General features: G+C 41.4%; 1 protein-coding gene across 1 annotated transcript in view; it reads right to left on the bottom strand.

Moving 5' to 3' along the window:
- The window catches only part of SUPT20H (SPT20 homolog, SAGA complex component), a 192,520-nt gene that overhangs the window by 23,597 nt on the left and 152,428 nt on the right, over positions 1–16,495 (bottom strand). Inside the window, 3 exon segments of the mRNA XM_075337317.1 lie at positions 6,938–7,104; positions 15,741–15,882; positions 15,885–16,043. Coding sequence (XP_075193432.1) covers positions 6,938–7,104; positions 15,741–15,882; positions 15,885–16,043 — 468 coding nt within the window.

The following is a 16,495-nucleotide window of genomic DNA, read 5'->3' as shown; positions in this document are numbered from 1 at the left end:
CTAAATTTATGACCGCGGCCGACAAACAGGCGCGGTCGGCGCGGAAGTCCCCCGGCTTTCACGGCCTAGCAGCCCTTGCAGCGTCCGGGTGCCAGGCGCTCCATGAACCGTCCCCATGGGGACACAGAGTACCTGACAGATGCAGGGCCCGGTCCCTGATAAAGAAAATACTCCGGTCCGGCAGATTCCACACAGGGGCTGCGGAGGGAGCACGGTCCCAGTACCTGGATGACCGCTCATGATCCCACTTCTCCCAGAGCCCCCAAGGGATGGTGAAGGAAATACGGCATGAGGCTCCGGCCGTCGTACCCGCAATGGGTACCTCAACCTTAACAGCACCGCCGACGTAGTGGGGTGAGAAGGGAGCATGCCGGGGGCCCCGTGGGAGCCCTGTTTTCTTCCAACCGATAACATCAGCAGCTGCTGCTGACTAAAATGGGAATGCATGAGTGGATGTGTGCCTCCTTCCACACAAAGCATAAAACTGAGGAGCCCGTGAGGCACGGGAGGGTGTATAGGCAGAGGGGAGGGGTTACACTTTTGAGTGTAATACTTTGTGTGGCCTCCGGAGGCAGAAGCTATACACCCAATTGTCTGGGTCTCCCAATGGAGCGACAAAGAAAGGAAAATATAGACAAAAGTACTTTCAATTCTTTATACTTTTTTAATACAAAATTTGTATTGTTAATTCATGCTAATATTTTCGCTGAGAAGGAAGGGATGGGGTGAAAAAATAAAATAGATATATTAAACAAACATCTAATTTTTTTTTCCAGTTTTAAATCAGAACAATAATTTTTGAACATCTATTATAAAAAAAAACAAAAAAACACAACAAAATAAACAAACATAAAACTAGAAATGCCATTTGTATTAAGGGAAATTAACCTACAGTCCCTGACAGAAGTTCTGTCGCTTATCCATGTTATGTAAATAAAAGCTTATAACCTGACTTTAATCCATTGGTTTCATAAATTACTATTTTGAAAGCTGAATCCCTCCCAAATTTGGTTTAGGTTATGAAAAAGTTGCTGCAAAGCTGAAATATTGATCATTTAATGAACACAGAAAGGTCAGATTTTGGCAAGACAAAAGTTTTGTCGCCCACAGAAAGTAATGTGAAATTCAAATAAATAATTAACTTCTAATATAAAGATATGTTGCATAACATTGGTGAATAAAGCTGCGGTACTATTAGAGCCATATTAAATATTTTGTGTGACTTCCATGAGCTTGAAGGACTGCATCCATGCGGTTCAACAATGATTCATACAATTTATTGATGAAGTCATCAGGAATAGCAAAGAATGCAGTCTTACATGCCTCCCAGAGTTCATCAAGATTCTTTGGTTTTGTCTTCCAAGCTTCCTCTTTCATCCTACCCCAAACATGCTCAAGGATATTCATGTCTGGTGAATGGGCTGGCCAGTCCTTGAGCACCTTGATCTTCTTTGCCAGGGGGAACTTTTTAGTAGAGATGGCTGTAGGAGATGGAGCACCATCCTGCTGCAGAATTTGACCCCTTTTATGATTCGGAATGTAAGAGGTAGCTAAAACGTCTTGATATTTTAGGCTATTGATATTGCCTTCCACCTTGCAAATGTTTCGCACACCCCCATACTGAATGCAACCCCAGACCATAATCTTTCCACCACCAAACTTAACTGTTTTCTGGGTGTATTTTGGACCCATAAGGGCTCCAGTAGGTCTCCTACAGTATTTGCGGCGGCTGTGATTCATCAGAGAAATCCACCTTCTGCCACTTTTCCAGTGTCCATCTGTTTAGCAGGCTGTGGGACTTGGCAAATGCCACACGGTTTTTTAATTGCCTTTTGTTTAGTGCTGGCTTCTGGGCACTAATTCAACCATGGAGGCCATTTCAAGACAGAATCCTACAAACTGTTTTAGTTGACATAGGGACTTGAGGTGACCAGGCCTGTTGGAGCTCTGCTGCAGTGGAAGAGGGGCTGGCTTTCAATTTTCTAACCAACAAACGTTCCTCCAGAGCAGTTGTCTTGCGGGGTCTGCCAGACCTGGGCTTGGCAAAAACATATCCAGTCTCTTCAAATCTTTTTTTAATTCTTTGTACTTGACGCTGAGACACATTAAAAGGTGCCAGCCACCTCTGCAGTGGATCTTGTCTTCAGCCTCTTGATAATCAAGGCTTTGGTCGGAGGGTGAATTTTTGGCATGTTGTCAGAGGTCAAGTTGCAGTTCAAGTGAAGGTCTGGGGTGCTGGGTTTCTTTTTATACACAGCCACTAATTAACCGATCATTTAGTGAGCACAGGGGAGGATGGGTGCATTAGATGACAAGGCGACAAAACTTTTGTCTTTCCAAAATCTGATCTTTCTGTGTTCATTAAATGATCAATATTTCAGCTTTGCAGCAACTTTATTTTCATAACCTAAACCAAATTTGGGAGGGTTTCAGCCTTCAAAAGAGTAATTTATAAAACCAATGGATGAATTTAAAGTCAGGTTATAAGCTTTTATTTACATAACTTGGATAAGCGACAGAAACTCTGTCAAGGAGTGTACAATGTGATGATAGACGTTGACTCATTTAAAAATGTTGATATTTTCCATAAAAACTCATTATTGCGTGTTTCTTAAAACAAACAAGGCAAAAAAAGAAACAAAACACAAAAATCTAAAGAACAGTCATAAATTTTGTTATTAAAGAATGCTTATGTTAAACTAATATTTTCTTAGAGAGAATCTATCACCACTTTGACATTTTTAAACTGGTAACATGGGCATACATGTTAGAGAATGCTAAAAAAAAAACAAAAAAACTCTATACCTGCCTGCCTCATATCAGATACATTGTTGTTGAAATATGTTTTATCACTTTATGTAAATGAGCTCTTCCAGGCTATGGGGCGGATGCTGCCTGGAAGATAACTCCGCCTCCAGAGATTATTTAACTAAAAGGGGCGTTGCCAGTGTGAGACAAATAACTAATGCAGAACAGGAGAAATTAAATTTGACTTCTTTCAAACACTTTTTGCAGCTCTCCGAGCTCTGCTTCATTGCAACAATATTGCAACACTGTCTGCCTACAAGCTGGAGGCTGAAGCTGAGAGGAACCTGCAGAAGTGTCAGTTATAATCATACTAGAAATAGGCCCGATGCCATCGCATCGGGAGTGCGGTGACATGAACATCTGTCTATGTTTAGTGGTGCTGACAGGAGCAGTGGACATGTGTCACACTGTTTGCACTTTCCAATATATCTGTTGCATGTCATCCCTCCGCATTTGTGTATTGTGTGTGTTGCGTCATTTGACCTCTTTCACCCTTGTGCACTGTCTCTTCCTTGTTGTGTGCTGTATATTGGTATCTGGTGTTGTGTTTCTTGAGCTGTGTTCACTATGTGGTGTCTACCCTGTGTGCTGTGTGTATTTACACTATATGGTCTCTTGTAAGCTGTTGCGACTATAATTGGAGGTGGTACATTGTTGTGTGCAGTTTGATGTGTGTTTGATTGTCCGTTCCCAAAGTGGATCAAAAAAAACACAAAAGGTAGTGAGAGGATACAATTTATTAACATGTCAAACATAATAGCAAAGCTTCTTTCTTTTACATACCAGTAACAGACAATAAATCTAAATATATTCTATTTCTATGTATTAGGTATATTGATGTAAATTATTTATGTACACAACAGTTCAAAAGTTTGGGGTCACTTAGATATTTCCTTATTTTTGAAAGACAAGCACATTTTTTTTCAATGAAACCAACATTAAATTAAACAGAAATACACTCTATACATTGTTAATGTGGTAAATGACTATTCTAGTTGCAAAGGTCTGGTTTTGAATGCAATATCTACATAGGTGTATAGAGGCCCATTTCCAACAACCACCACTCCAGTGTTCTAATGGTACACTGGTGTTTGCTAACTGTGCTAGAAGGCTAATGGATGTTTAGGAATCCCTTGAAAACCATTGTGAAAGTATGTTAGCACAGTTCTAAACAGTTTTACTGATTAGAGAAGCTTTAAAAAACTGTCCTTCCTTTGAGCTAGTTGAGAATCTGGAGCATTACATTTGTTGGTTCTATTAAACTCTCAAAATGGCCAGAAAAAGAGAACTTTCAAGTGAAACGCGACAGTCTATTCTTGTTTTTAGAAATGAAGGATATTCCATGCGAGCAACTGCCAAGAAACTGAAGATTTCCTACAACGGTGTGTACTACTCCCTTCAGAGGAGAGCACAAACAGGCTCTAACCAGAGTAGAAAGAAATGTGGGAGGCCCCGCTGCACAACTGAGCAAGAAATACAAGTACATTAAAGTCTCTAGTTTGAGAAATTGACACCTCACAGGTCCTCAACTGGCAGCTTCTTTAAAAAGTACTTGCAAAAACGCCAGTCTCAACGTCTACAGTGAAGAGGCGACACTGGGCTGCTGGCCTTCAGGGCAGAGTGGCGAAGAAAAAGCCATATCGGAGACTGGCTAATAAAAAGAAAAGATTAATATGGGCAAAAAAATACAGACATTGGACAAAGGAAGATTGGAAAAAAGTGTTATGGACAGACAAATCGAAGTTTGAGGTGTTTGGATCACACAGAAGAACATTTGTAAGATGCAGAACAACTGAAAAGATGCTGGAAGAGTGCCTGATGCCATCTGTCAAGCATGGTGGAGGTAATGTGATGGTCTGAGGCTGCTTTGGTGCTGTTAAAGTGGGAGATTTGTACAATGTAAAAAGGATTTTGAATAAGGAAGGCTATCACTCCATTTTGCAACGCCATGCCATACCCTGTGGACAGCGCTTGATTGGAGCCAATTTCAACCTACAACAGGACAATGACCCAAAGCACACCTCCAAATTATGCATGGACTATTCAGAGAAGAAGCAGGCAGCTGGTATTCTATCTGTAATGGAGTGGCCAGCCCAGTCACCAGATCTCAACCCAATAGAGCTGTTGTGGGAGCAGCCTGACCGTATGGTACGCAAAAAGTGCAATTCAAGCCAATCCAACTTGTGGGAGGGAAGGGGGGGTAGCATGGGGTGAAATATCTCCAGATTACCTCCGCAAAATAACAGCTAGAATGCCAAAGGTCTGCAAAGCAGGAATTGCTGCAAAGGATCATTCTGTGCCGAAAGCAAAGTGTGAAGGAGAAAATTATTATTTCAAGTAAAAATCATTATTTCTAACCTAGGCAATGTCTGGACTATATTCTCTATTCATTATGCAACTCATTTGATAAATAAAAGTAGGATTTTTCATGAAAAAGACAAAATTGTCTGGGTGACCCCAAACTTTTGAACTGTAGTGTATGTATGGGTAAACTATGTATATCTGTATCTATAATGTCTCCTCGATCTATGTATGTCTATTTATCTATCATCTATGTTTATGTCTGTGTGTATTTTTATTGCAAATAAACATAATGTGTACCGTATTTTTCGGATTATAAGACGCACTTTTCCTCCCAAAAATGTGGGAGGAAAATGAGGGGTGCGTCTTAAAATCCAAATATAGCTTTACCTGGTAGTCCTGTCTGTGCAGCGATCGGGCGACCGGGTACCTGTGCCTGCGTGAGGGCGGCAGTCGGGTACCTGTGGATGTGTGCGGGCGGAAGCCGGGTGCCTCTGTGCGAGAGGCAGCTGGCACCGACAGGCACCCGGTTGCCGCCCTCACACAGCCACCCGGCTGCCGCCCGCACACAGCCACAGGTACCTGGCTGCCACCCGCACGCACACAAGCACAGGTACCCAGCCGTTTACACGCAGGGTGGGCGGGCAGCCTACTGGCTGCCACTCTGTGCGTGCGGGGCGGGCGGTTGTGCAGCAGGTTACCCAGTTTGTCCGCGGTCCCAGTTTCAAATGATGGCGCCGGGAGCGGGCACAGATGGAGCCCTTGGATGAGAGCTCCATCTGCGCATGCGCCGCTCCAGGCGCCATCATTTGAACCGGGACCGCGGACACTTAGACACTCACCGCACTGGCCTGCTACACGACTCACCCGCCGCCGCTGCTACTGCCGCCACCACGGACACCGCCGTTTCTGCCACCACGGACGCCGCCGCTCCTGCCACCATGGACGCCGCCGCACCTGCCACCATGGACGCCGCCGCACCTGCTACCACGGACGCCGCCACACCTGCTACCACGGACGCCACCGCACCTGACCCACCGCGCCTGCCAGCACAACCTCTGCCTCCTGTGACCCCGCTTCATCACCCCTGCTGTCCCCCTCCGGTAAGAGAACACCGGAGTATAAGACGGACCCCTCTCTCTCTATCGTCATTGCCGCCATGTCTCGTCAGGGCCGTAATGTCTCGTCGCTTGCCGCAACATCGCTCAAGGCATAGCAATGTCAGGCAAGGACGGACATACCCGGCCACGCCTCATTACTGCTCCGTGATATCGCAAATGTGTAATTTAAAACACCAACACCTCATTATACCTGGATGTGATATGGGTAGCACAATGTTAGACTGGGAACAGAATTGTGATTACTCAGCCCACAATTTGGGTTCCGCTTGCACTGTTGACCCTGGTTACCATGGCTATGATGTGGGTGCGAACTGCGGCTGTGAAACAGACAGTGCCGCAGTGCATTGTGGGATACGGTTATATCCGCAACTGGCAATTATGTATGTAGAATAGATAGAGCCCTGCAGTGAGAGCAGAAAGCGGCCATCACACAGGTAATGCCCTTTATTTAAAATAATCTCTGGAGGCGGAGTTATCTTCCAGGTAGCATCTGCCCCATAGCCAGGAGAGGTCATTTACATAAAGTGATAAAAGAGCATATTTCAACAACAAAACATCTGATATGAGACATAAAAGGTAAGACTACTGTCAGCATTCTATAACCTGTCTGCCCATATTAACAGTTTAAAAAGGCCAAAGTAGTGACAGATTCTCTTTAAAGTACAAATATATCACCAAACCTCGACCAAAAACTAAGTGATACTGACCTGCCTGAGAGGCAGACTGCATGGTAGCTGGCAATGTGCCCGGTATTGTTCCTGGCACCAGGCCTCCTGATGGTAAAATGCCACTCAGATTTATCCCTGCAGGGGTTATGGCACCAGTACTACACCCCAGCATGGTATTTGAGCCACTCATCAATGCCTGTGGGCCACTGTGGAACAGGAAAGAAAGTGAAAGTGAATTAGTATCTATAAGTATGGAATTCCGTATATATTTTAGGTCTAATTTATAATTTGTAGTCTGTTCTAGAAGCGTGGGTACTGGTGAAGGCCCTCTTGCTGGTTTAAGCATTGGAGGCAGATGTAAGGCAATGCCTCGTACTGCATATATAATCCTATATACAATACACGGAGGAATACTTTAACATACAGCAATAAAGGGGCAATTAAGCCACAAAATGTTTAGACGATTCGGAAATTGCCTTGGTACAATATGGTATAAAATCCTGCTTGCAATTTTAGAGTGAATATATATATATATATATATATATATATATATATATATATATATTACACTATATACTTCTTTTAGTCTTTGTGTAGTTTTGTTTTCACGGTTTTGTAAGAAAAAAAGTATACTAAAATTGCTGTAAATTCAAACACTGGATGGTAAAGATGTAATACATCCTCCATACAAGGTTTGGCTAGAATTTTAGTTTCTTTTTTTTTAGAAATTAAGTTCCATTAGGTATTAAAGAGGCTGTCCACTAATAGGACGATCCCTTCTCATCCCAAGTTTCCCCCAATTAAAAAAAAAAAGCCTATATGTTCCAACTGTGTTGGCCCTTGCATTCCCGAGGCTCGCGTGAGGTTGTGACATCACACGAGCCTCGCGCCCAATCACTGCTGGCTTCTCTCTCAACGTCTACGGATGTATACGTGAACAACAGGAAGTGAGCGACAGCTGCAGCTCTCACCTCCTATTGAGTATTCATATGTCCGAAGACTGGGAGAGAGGAGCGGGCAGTGATTGGGCACGAGGCTCGTGTGATGTCACAACCTCACGTCAACACCAAGAACATAAGCGCAGACACTGCTAGAATGGCGGCGGCACAGGAGGAGAGTAGAAGATTTTTTTTATTTTAATTGGTGGAAACGTGGAATGAAGTGGGGTTGTCCTACTAATGGACAACCCCTTTAAGTTTCATTAAAGGGGGGGATATATACTTTTAGGTACCTGTCTCTAAGTCAAAGGTGGATAGTTTTTGCACTTTTATTCACTCTGCTTTCACGACTACTACTTTTATTTTTTTTTAGGTCATACAATTCTAGATATGTTGGCCATTATATTTAGTGCAAAAGTTTTTGGCCTTTATCAAAAGTGCATGGCTCACAAAGTCTCTGGGGGAGAGTCTTTACGCTGCTCCGCATTAATACATTGAGCACTAGCCCTTCTGTAAAGAATGTAAAAATTATCACTAAATAAAAAAAGCCCATATCTCTGGTACCATACACCAGATTTAGGAAAAACCCAAAATACTCAGGTGAGCAAACCGGAATAAAAGAAGAGTACTTTTGACCTGGTGACAGGATGTCTTTAAAAGGGTATTCCCACCTCTAAGAGCCTATCCCAATATGTATTAGACTTAATAATATTGTTATTATTAAATAATAATAATAATATTAGCAAATACCTTCAATTAGAAATGTAGTATAGTTCTCCTGATATAGGCATTTCTCTTACCTCATATGCAGGGCATTGCAGGATCTTAGGTATCCATGGATACGATCACGAGCAACTAACTGTGAATATATGCATGGTCATTACCATGAATACCTAAGGTCCTGCAATGCCCTGCACATGAGATAAGCGTCATAGTGAATCAGAAGAACTATACTACATTTCTAATTGGAGGAATTTGCTAATATTATTATTACACCTACTACATATTGGGATAGGATCTTGAAGATGGGAATACCCCTTTAAAACGGCATTGGAGAGTATATAAAAAAAAAATATAAAATATAGTATCAATTTGGTATTTTGTGTTGATCAATCCCCATAGGCAACTTTAAAATGACAATGTGTAAATAAAGTTTCAGAAATATACTCGTTTCTTAGTTCGAATACCTCCATAATATGGCATTCAATGCCTTGATTTTCCACAGAAAAAAAAAAATACAAAATTATGAGCTCCCAAATTAAATAAAAGATGTATATTATAAATAATTCCCCTTTGGTGTAAATTTAAAAATTTACTTACTAGAGACTTTTTCTTACTGAATTTAGGTGAACCTTGTGGATTTAAATCAGGTTTGACAAATCATTAATATGGCTTAGGTTGTTTTCAGATATCTTTTTCTATAAATCTAGAAATTTTAACTAAAAAGGAAAAGAGGTCAGCAGCATAGACTGCTTGCCTTAGACCATACCAGCAGAGACCAGAGCAAGATATGTAGAAGTCATGTTAAGCAATTTATCATCCCAATTTGTTGCTCATTGCAGAGCAATTCGTACTTTCTATGGCTCTCTGTCTATTTGAAGTCTAATGCATAGATTTGTAAATTAGACTGCAAGTGCACTGGGTGTTTCCAAGTAAAACCCCATGGTACTTGCTTAAGAGCAGTGACAGAGGCTGTGAAATTATCTAAAGACATCAAACGCTCTCACTAACCATTCCTGCCGGCAATTCTGCGGCTTCTGCTGATGTCACATCTGCAGAGCAGCTGCTTGTCTTCTTCTCTGGTCCTTTGAAAGGGCGGGACTGCCAATTTAATGCTGAATGACACCCGGCTCCCCAGTGCGTAACTGCAGGCAGCTGGTTGTGAATCAGCAAGATCTAGACAAAAAGATTGATGGCATTCCCTAACATGCAGTGTGAACAGATGCATAACTGAAAATGATTATGGGGTCATGCCTTCTGACTGTGCACCCCTCCCCTGTTAACCACAAGTGATTTTATTCTCTAGCAGCAGGTCCCTACTTGCCCATAGACATGGAGGTTTTTAAACCCAGAGAGGCTTCAGTTCAGAAGAGGTATCCAGTAATAGGAGATATGCCTTGACGTGGCTACTGGGCAGATATAAAAATGGCCATTTTGTAAGCTAAATATGTAAAAAAAAAATTAGGTTTTCTATAGCAGCAATGCATGTTTATACTCTTACATTCATGGTTAGCATGCTTTAGCATTTCAGAGTGAAATTCTCTTGTTTTGTGAATAAGCTTGATGTCAGGAGTGACGACCTGTCAGCAGAGCAGCCTAGAAGAAGAGCTGCTCTCTTGAAAGGGAGCTGCTGAACCGCCAACAATGAGGTTTTACCATGAAATAGAGATATATATAGAGATATATATATATATATATATATATATATATATATATATATATATATATATATATATATATATATATATATATATATATATATATATATATATATATATATATATATATATATATATATATATATATATACATACACACACACACACATACATTCGCAAGTATAACCTTCCTTAAAGACTGCACAGTTCTCAGTTTGGCCGCAGGTGGAGGAGAATGTGAGCAGCCCAGTCCATCAGCCTCCTCCAACTGAATGACACTGCACATGTAGAAGTTGCTTTTCAATCGGACGAGGCTAATAGACAAGACTGGTCACATTCTCCACCAGCGGCCCCACTTAGAACAGGAGAACTGTGCAATCTGTGAGGGAAGTGGCAGCACTAAAATACAGGAGGATAACCTGTACCTATATATTAGCAAGTGCCCCAAAATCATGTACCAACCCATGTCATAATGGAGATAAAGTGGACAACTCCTATAAGTAAAATGTACCACAAATGTGAACTAATGCACTTGACCAAAGCAGATGAAGAAATTATTTTATCTAAATAGTAGTTTTCTGCGTATAATCCTCAAATTTACTCTTAAAAGCAAGAAGCAGTAAAAACAAGCAAGACTAATGATGCAAACAGCAGAGTAAAAAGGAAGATGAGGGCAGACTGAAGAGATTCGTGAGGAGACATGTCAAGACCAGGTAAACACTAGGAGGGGCTGCTGATAAGTCTTTGGCTTTGCGATTTTTTTGTTTCTATAGTAACGAATGTTACATCACATGAAAGCCTTATGTGTCTAATATATGTTTTCAAAATGTTGTGTTTGTTGCTTATAAGAACAGTGTTCTATGCACGCGGGAAAACAAAATGGTGGAGTCTAATGCGATATTCACAGCAACTGAGAGCAGAGGAGTGATTAAATTCTTGTTTCTGCAAGAAAAGTTCGCAAAGGATATTCACAGACATTGGAGGGGGATCAATGCCCTTCATATTCCAGAGTTAAGAACAGAGTTGCAAAATTTAAAACGGGCCACTTCAGCACCAATGTTGAGGAACGTCATGGACAACCGAGAGTAGTCGTCGTTCCAGAGATCGTCGATTCTGTGCACAACCTCATACTGGAGAATCCACAAATTTCAGCTAAAGCAATGGCAGACATCATGGGGATTTCCCATGAATGGGTTTGTGTCATTATCCATGAACATTTGGACATGAAGAAGCTATCTGCAAAGTGGGTCCCCAAATGTTTGACAACAGATCAGAGAAGCATGCGAGTGAAAACTTCCAGATCCATTTGACAGTGTTTCCGAACTTATAAGAACTTCCTGGATGGACTGGTCACTATGGATGAGACCTGGATTTATTTGTGTGACCCCGAAAACAAGGAGCAGTCAAAAGATTGGAGACACAGTGGTTCTCGTCCCAAGAAGTTCAGGGTGCAAAAATCAGCTCTGGCGTCTATGTTCTGGACTAAGGAGGGCGTGCTGCTAGTGGTCTACCTGCAAAAGGGTTCCACCATCAACGCAAGGTATTTCATTGAACTTTTGGACCAATTGAAGGCAGCTCTGAAGGCCAAAAGGCGCAGCAAGCTGTCCAAAGGAATCTTGTTCCTGCAAGACAACACCTCCGCTCACACTGCACAAGCGACCATGGTAAAACTGGCAGAGCTGGGTTTCCAGCTGGTTGACCACCCAGATTCACCAGATCTAGCCTTCTCCAACTAGCATGCGTTTCCAAACCTGAATACACACCTCAAGGGTACCAAATTTCACACCATTTCTGGTGCCATGGCAGCTACGGATGCCTGGTTTGAGGCACAACCGAAATCCTCCTTTTTGATAGGCTTACAGAACTTGGAATACAAATGTAAGAAGTGTACTGACATCAGTGGAGAGTATATGGAGTAAATGCAAAGTTTCATCATCCTATCTCGCTTCTTTCTGGCTAAAGCCAAAGACTTATCAGCAGTCCCTCGTATCATGGTAAAGGAACCAGAAAGCGAACAAAGAAGTGCAGAAGATGTAAATGAAATGTAAGGAACAAAGGAAACACTATCAGAATGAAGGCTCGTTTTATTAAGAGAGGAAACTGTAAAAGTTCTAAAAGTCTGAGAAAATAAGAAAAGAAGAGAGACAACAGCAATTTTATTGATGGATATGTATTTCTTCAGAACACACAATGGCCATAGAGTGGATTATGTAATGTGTAGGAAAACTATCTATAAGGCGCCTAAGAAAGTGCACTCTATAAAACACACCTGGTGTTAAAGAAGAGCACCCTTTTTTATGCTCATAAGTTTCTTTTGAGTCTTAAAAAGGAACCTGTCACAAGATTTGGCCCCTATAAGCTGCAGCCACCATCAGTAGGCTGTTATATACTAATATGCTCTAATATGCTGCATATAGGAGCCCAGGGGGCAGTCTGGTCAGGTGGGTGTCGCTGCTCTCTGGTCCAGCGCCGCCTCTCTGCTGTGATCGCTGTCATCCTTCTACCCAGCCCAGTATGGATAACGTGTCCAACACCATCCATACCAGCCTGGTTTTGTGGTCCTGCACAGGCACGCTTTGATCTGCCCTCAACAGAGCAGATCAAAGTACTGTAATGCTCAGGCGCAAGGAAAGGCTAAAGACCACGCGCGCATGTGCACTAGAATACTCTGACCTACCTCAGAGGACAGACCAAAGTGCGCCTGCGCAGGACCGCAATGCTGGCTTGTTTGTGGATAATGTAAAGGTGTCATCCACACTGAGCTACGGTAGAAAGAGGACAATGATCACTACAAGGAGGAGACGCCGGACCGGGGAGTAGCGACACCCATAGGATCAGAACGCTCCCTTTGTGAGTGTAATAAGTGTTTTTTTTATGGTATACAGAGCAGCTTGGGCACTTATATATACAGCGTTCCAGAATACTGTATAAGAGCTCACTGGTGGTGGGCAAAGCTTATAGTCGTCAAATCTGGTGACAGGTTCCCTTTAAAAACTTTAATTTATTTTCCATTATATCATTGGAAAAAAAAAACATTACTGAAATTGCATGTAGAATAGTTTGTAGGAAAAGTTATAACTTCTATTTTATTCCATTGAAATCTCTGCTCATTCTGGGTTTAGGAGTCCAGTGGCCGGTCCTAGTCAATGATCTCAATCTGCTGAGCTTATCCTGCTACATATAGTTATATACCACCTTACACTGGTCTTGTTAATATCGTGGTTGTTTTCTATAACAAAACAAAACAACCTTGAAAATGTATACATATTTTTTTAATACATATCTGTAAAGGGTATTTTTCCTGATACATTGATTAAAACATCTTTGATAGACATATTCTTAAAAGACTAGCCTTTGTAAAGTTATAACTCTCTGTAATATACTCCATTACCTTATTTTGTTTCTTTCTCCCATGCTGAAAGTGCTGTTTTAGCTGCCTAGTTAATGGTCTTTTAGAAGCTGCTTTAGCAAGTATTTACAGCTTTGGCAAAAATTAACAGACCATTGCAAAATATTCAGTTTTTCAGATTTTTCTCTTTATAGGTATATTTTTGATTGAAATGTAAATTGTTATTTTATTCTATAAACTACTGACAACGTCTCCGCATTTCCAAGCAATAAAGTTTGTATTTATTTTCTGAAAATGAGAAATGGTCAAAATAAAACAATGCCTTGCTTTCAGATCTCAAATAATGCAAAAAAACAAGTTCATAATCATTTAGAAACAACAATACTAATGTTTTAACTCCGGAAGAGTTCAGAAATCAATATTTTGTGGAATAACCATGATTTTTGATCACAGCTTTCATGCGTCTTGGCTGCTTTCCACCAGTATTTCACACTGCTTTTGGGTGACCTTATGCCACTCCTAGCCAGTAGAATTGGGTGGATCTTATACAATAGAACTAGGCAGCTACAAAAGCACTTACAGGATAGTGTTTGAAAGAGAACAAAGATAAGGTAATGCCTTATATTACAAAGATTCATTACTTTGCAAATGCTAATGAAAATTCAAGTTTAGTTACTCTTTACTGTAAAATATGAATATATATATATATCCGTGCCGAGCTGCCGCCCAATCTACACCCCACCTACTGTCTCCTCTCCATAATCCTATAGAATGTAAGCCCGCAAGGGCAGGGCCCTCTTCCCTCTGTACTAGTCTGTCTATTGTAACTTGTATATGTATTTTGTATGTAACCCCCTTCTCATGTACAGCACCATGGAATTAATGGTGCTTTATAAATAAATAATAATAATAATAATAATAATAATAATAATAATAAATACCCCTTTAAGTGGCAGCAGCAGGTGGCAGGAATTGTATTTTAGACATTTTTGGCATATTATGGGATAAGACTTAAAGGAAACCAACCAGCAGGATTTTCATATATAAAGTAAAGCCAAAGCTATATTGGCACTATGATGCTGAATATAAGTATACATTTTGTTCTGAGATTGGAGGTTTTATTTAAGAAATATGGGCAAGTAAAGTTCCAGCAATGCCCTGTTATTTGACAGGTGCAACAGGAAGAGAATATGTGGGTCAGATTTTGCTATTACAGCCCCTATCTACTTGTCTGGCCTTCCTCCACCTATTGTCGGCATAGACATTAATGCCGGCGCCTGCACAGTATCATTTCTAAGTATTGCAGAAAACTCTTCACTAAGATGGCGTCAGAGTCAGCGCCTGTGTACAGCACCATCTTCGGTGCCAAGTTTGTGAAGACTGTCTTCCTGCATCAAACCATTGTATGCACTATGCGAGGGCGGTGCATGAACCCTCACATCATCTGCTCTTGTTGTGGCGGCGGAAGCGCATGTGGTCACAACAAAAGTGGAGACCGCCCCAAAATCAGCTCAACGATCTCCTCTGAAGCGTGTGGCCCGTGTTTTCCTGGATGCGATCTGTGATAAGCTGATTTTGGGGGCAGTCTCCACGTCTTTTGTGACTGCTTGCTCGCTACCCGTTGTCACAAAAGCAGAGAATGCGAGAGAGCATGCTCTGCCCTCCACATTACTGGATGTCCAATGTAGGAAGACAGTCTTCACAATGATGACACCGGAGATGAGCGTTATGTGCAGGCGCCAACACCATCTTAGTGAAGAGTTTTCTGCAATACTTAGAAATGATACTACGCCGGCATTAACGTCTATAACAGCGACAGAGGGAGGAAGGCCAGGCAGGCAGACGGGCAGGAATAGATAAGACCCAACCCACATATTACCGCCCCTGTTGCATCGGTCAATCAAATAGCAGTGCATTGCTGGGACTTTACTTGCACATATTTCTGAAATAAAACCTCCAATCTCTGGAAAAAAAAGCTATGCTTACATTCAGCATCCTAGCACCAGTATAGCACTGGCTTTACTTTATATATGAAAATCCTGATGGTTGGTTCTCTTTAAATGTCTGATAGGACCAGGAGCCATGGAACAGGAGTAGGTGGAAGATTACTTTTTTTTAATGGAAAAAACAAAAAAACAAAAACAAAACACTGGAGTACCAAAATTCAAAGAACTTACCATCCAACTACATTGATGATATTAAGTCCTGCGGGGTTTGTCATTACTTGGGTGGAGGCCGTTCCAGTTGTTATAGATGTTACCATGGTGGACAGTGGAATGGTCATTACAGGTAACCCCTGACTCAGAGACATTTGCTGTTAAACGGTCCTATCAAAGTAGTCTGGGAGTTAAAGCTTGGATCTTGGGGTGTGGGGGTTACAGAAGAAGTGAGAGAAGTGGAGCTGGAAACATCGGGTGGGTGCGGTGTCGATGAAGGGGTGTTGGTTGGTGTAGGAGTAGATGGTTTGGGAGTTCCGGATCCTGCTCATTGAGAAAAATAAAAAAGCACTAGTACAAAAACACAGATGTTAAAAGTGGAGAAATAATGTAAATTAAAAAAAAAAACAAAAACAGAATACACAATGTTCTTCAATTATGCGTCTTATAGGATACATATCAAGTTATTCGAGAAGATTCCCTATCTGCTGTTGTTTTTTAGGCCGTGTTTTATAGTTTGTTTTTTCTTATATGTGACCTCACTGAACGAAAACACAAAGAAAACACCCCGTTAACAGGTTGCAAATGCTTCAAACCCATTTAATGGCAAAACAATTCATAGGAATATCATGTTTTGTTAGTAAAGGCCACTTACTGGCAGCTGAAGCAAACATTTCATTTTACGAAACAAAAAAAAAAAAAGTCATTCATTTTTGTTCTTTAAATATGACATTTTCCAAAACTCATTTTTTCACACAATGCATGCAACTTTAAAA

This window comes from Anomaloglossus baeobatrachus, chromosome 2 (genome assembly GCF_048569485.1).
Source record: "Anomaloglossus baeobatrachus isolate aAnoBae1 chromosome 2, aAnoBae1.hap1, whole genome shotgun sequence".
NCBI lineage: Eukaryota > Metazoa > Chordata > Amphibia > Anura > Aromobatidae > Anomaloglossus > Anomaloglossus baeobatrachus.
Note: the sequence above shows the minus strand (reverse complement) of the source record. Positions and strands in the feature narration are given on the sequence as shown.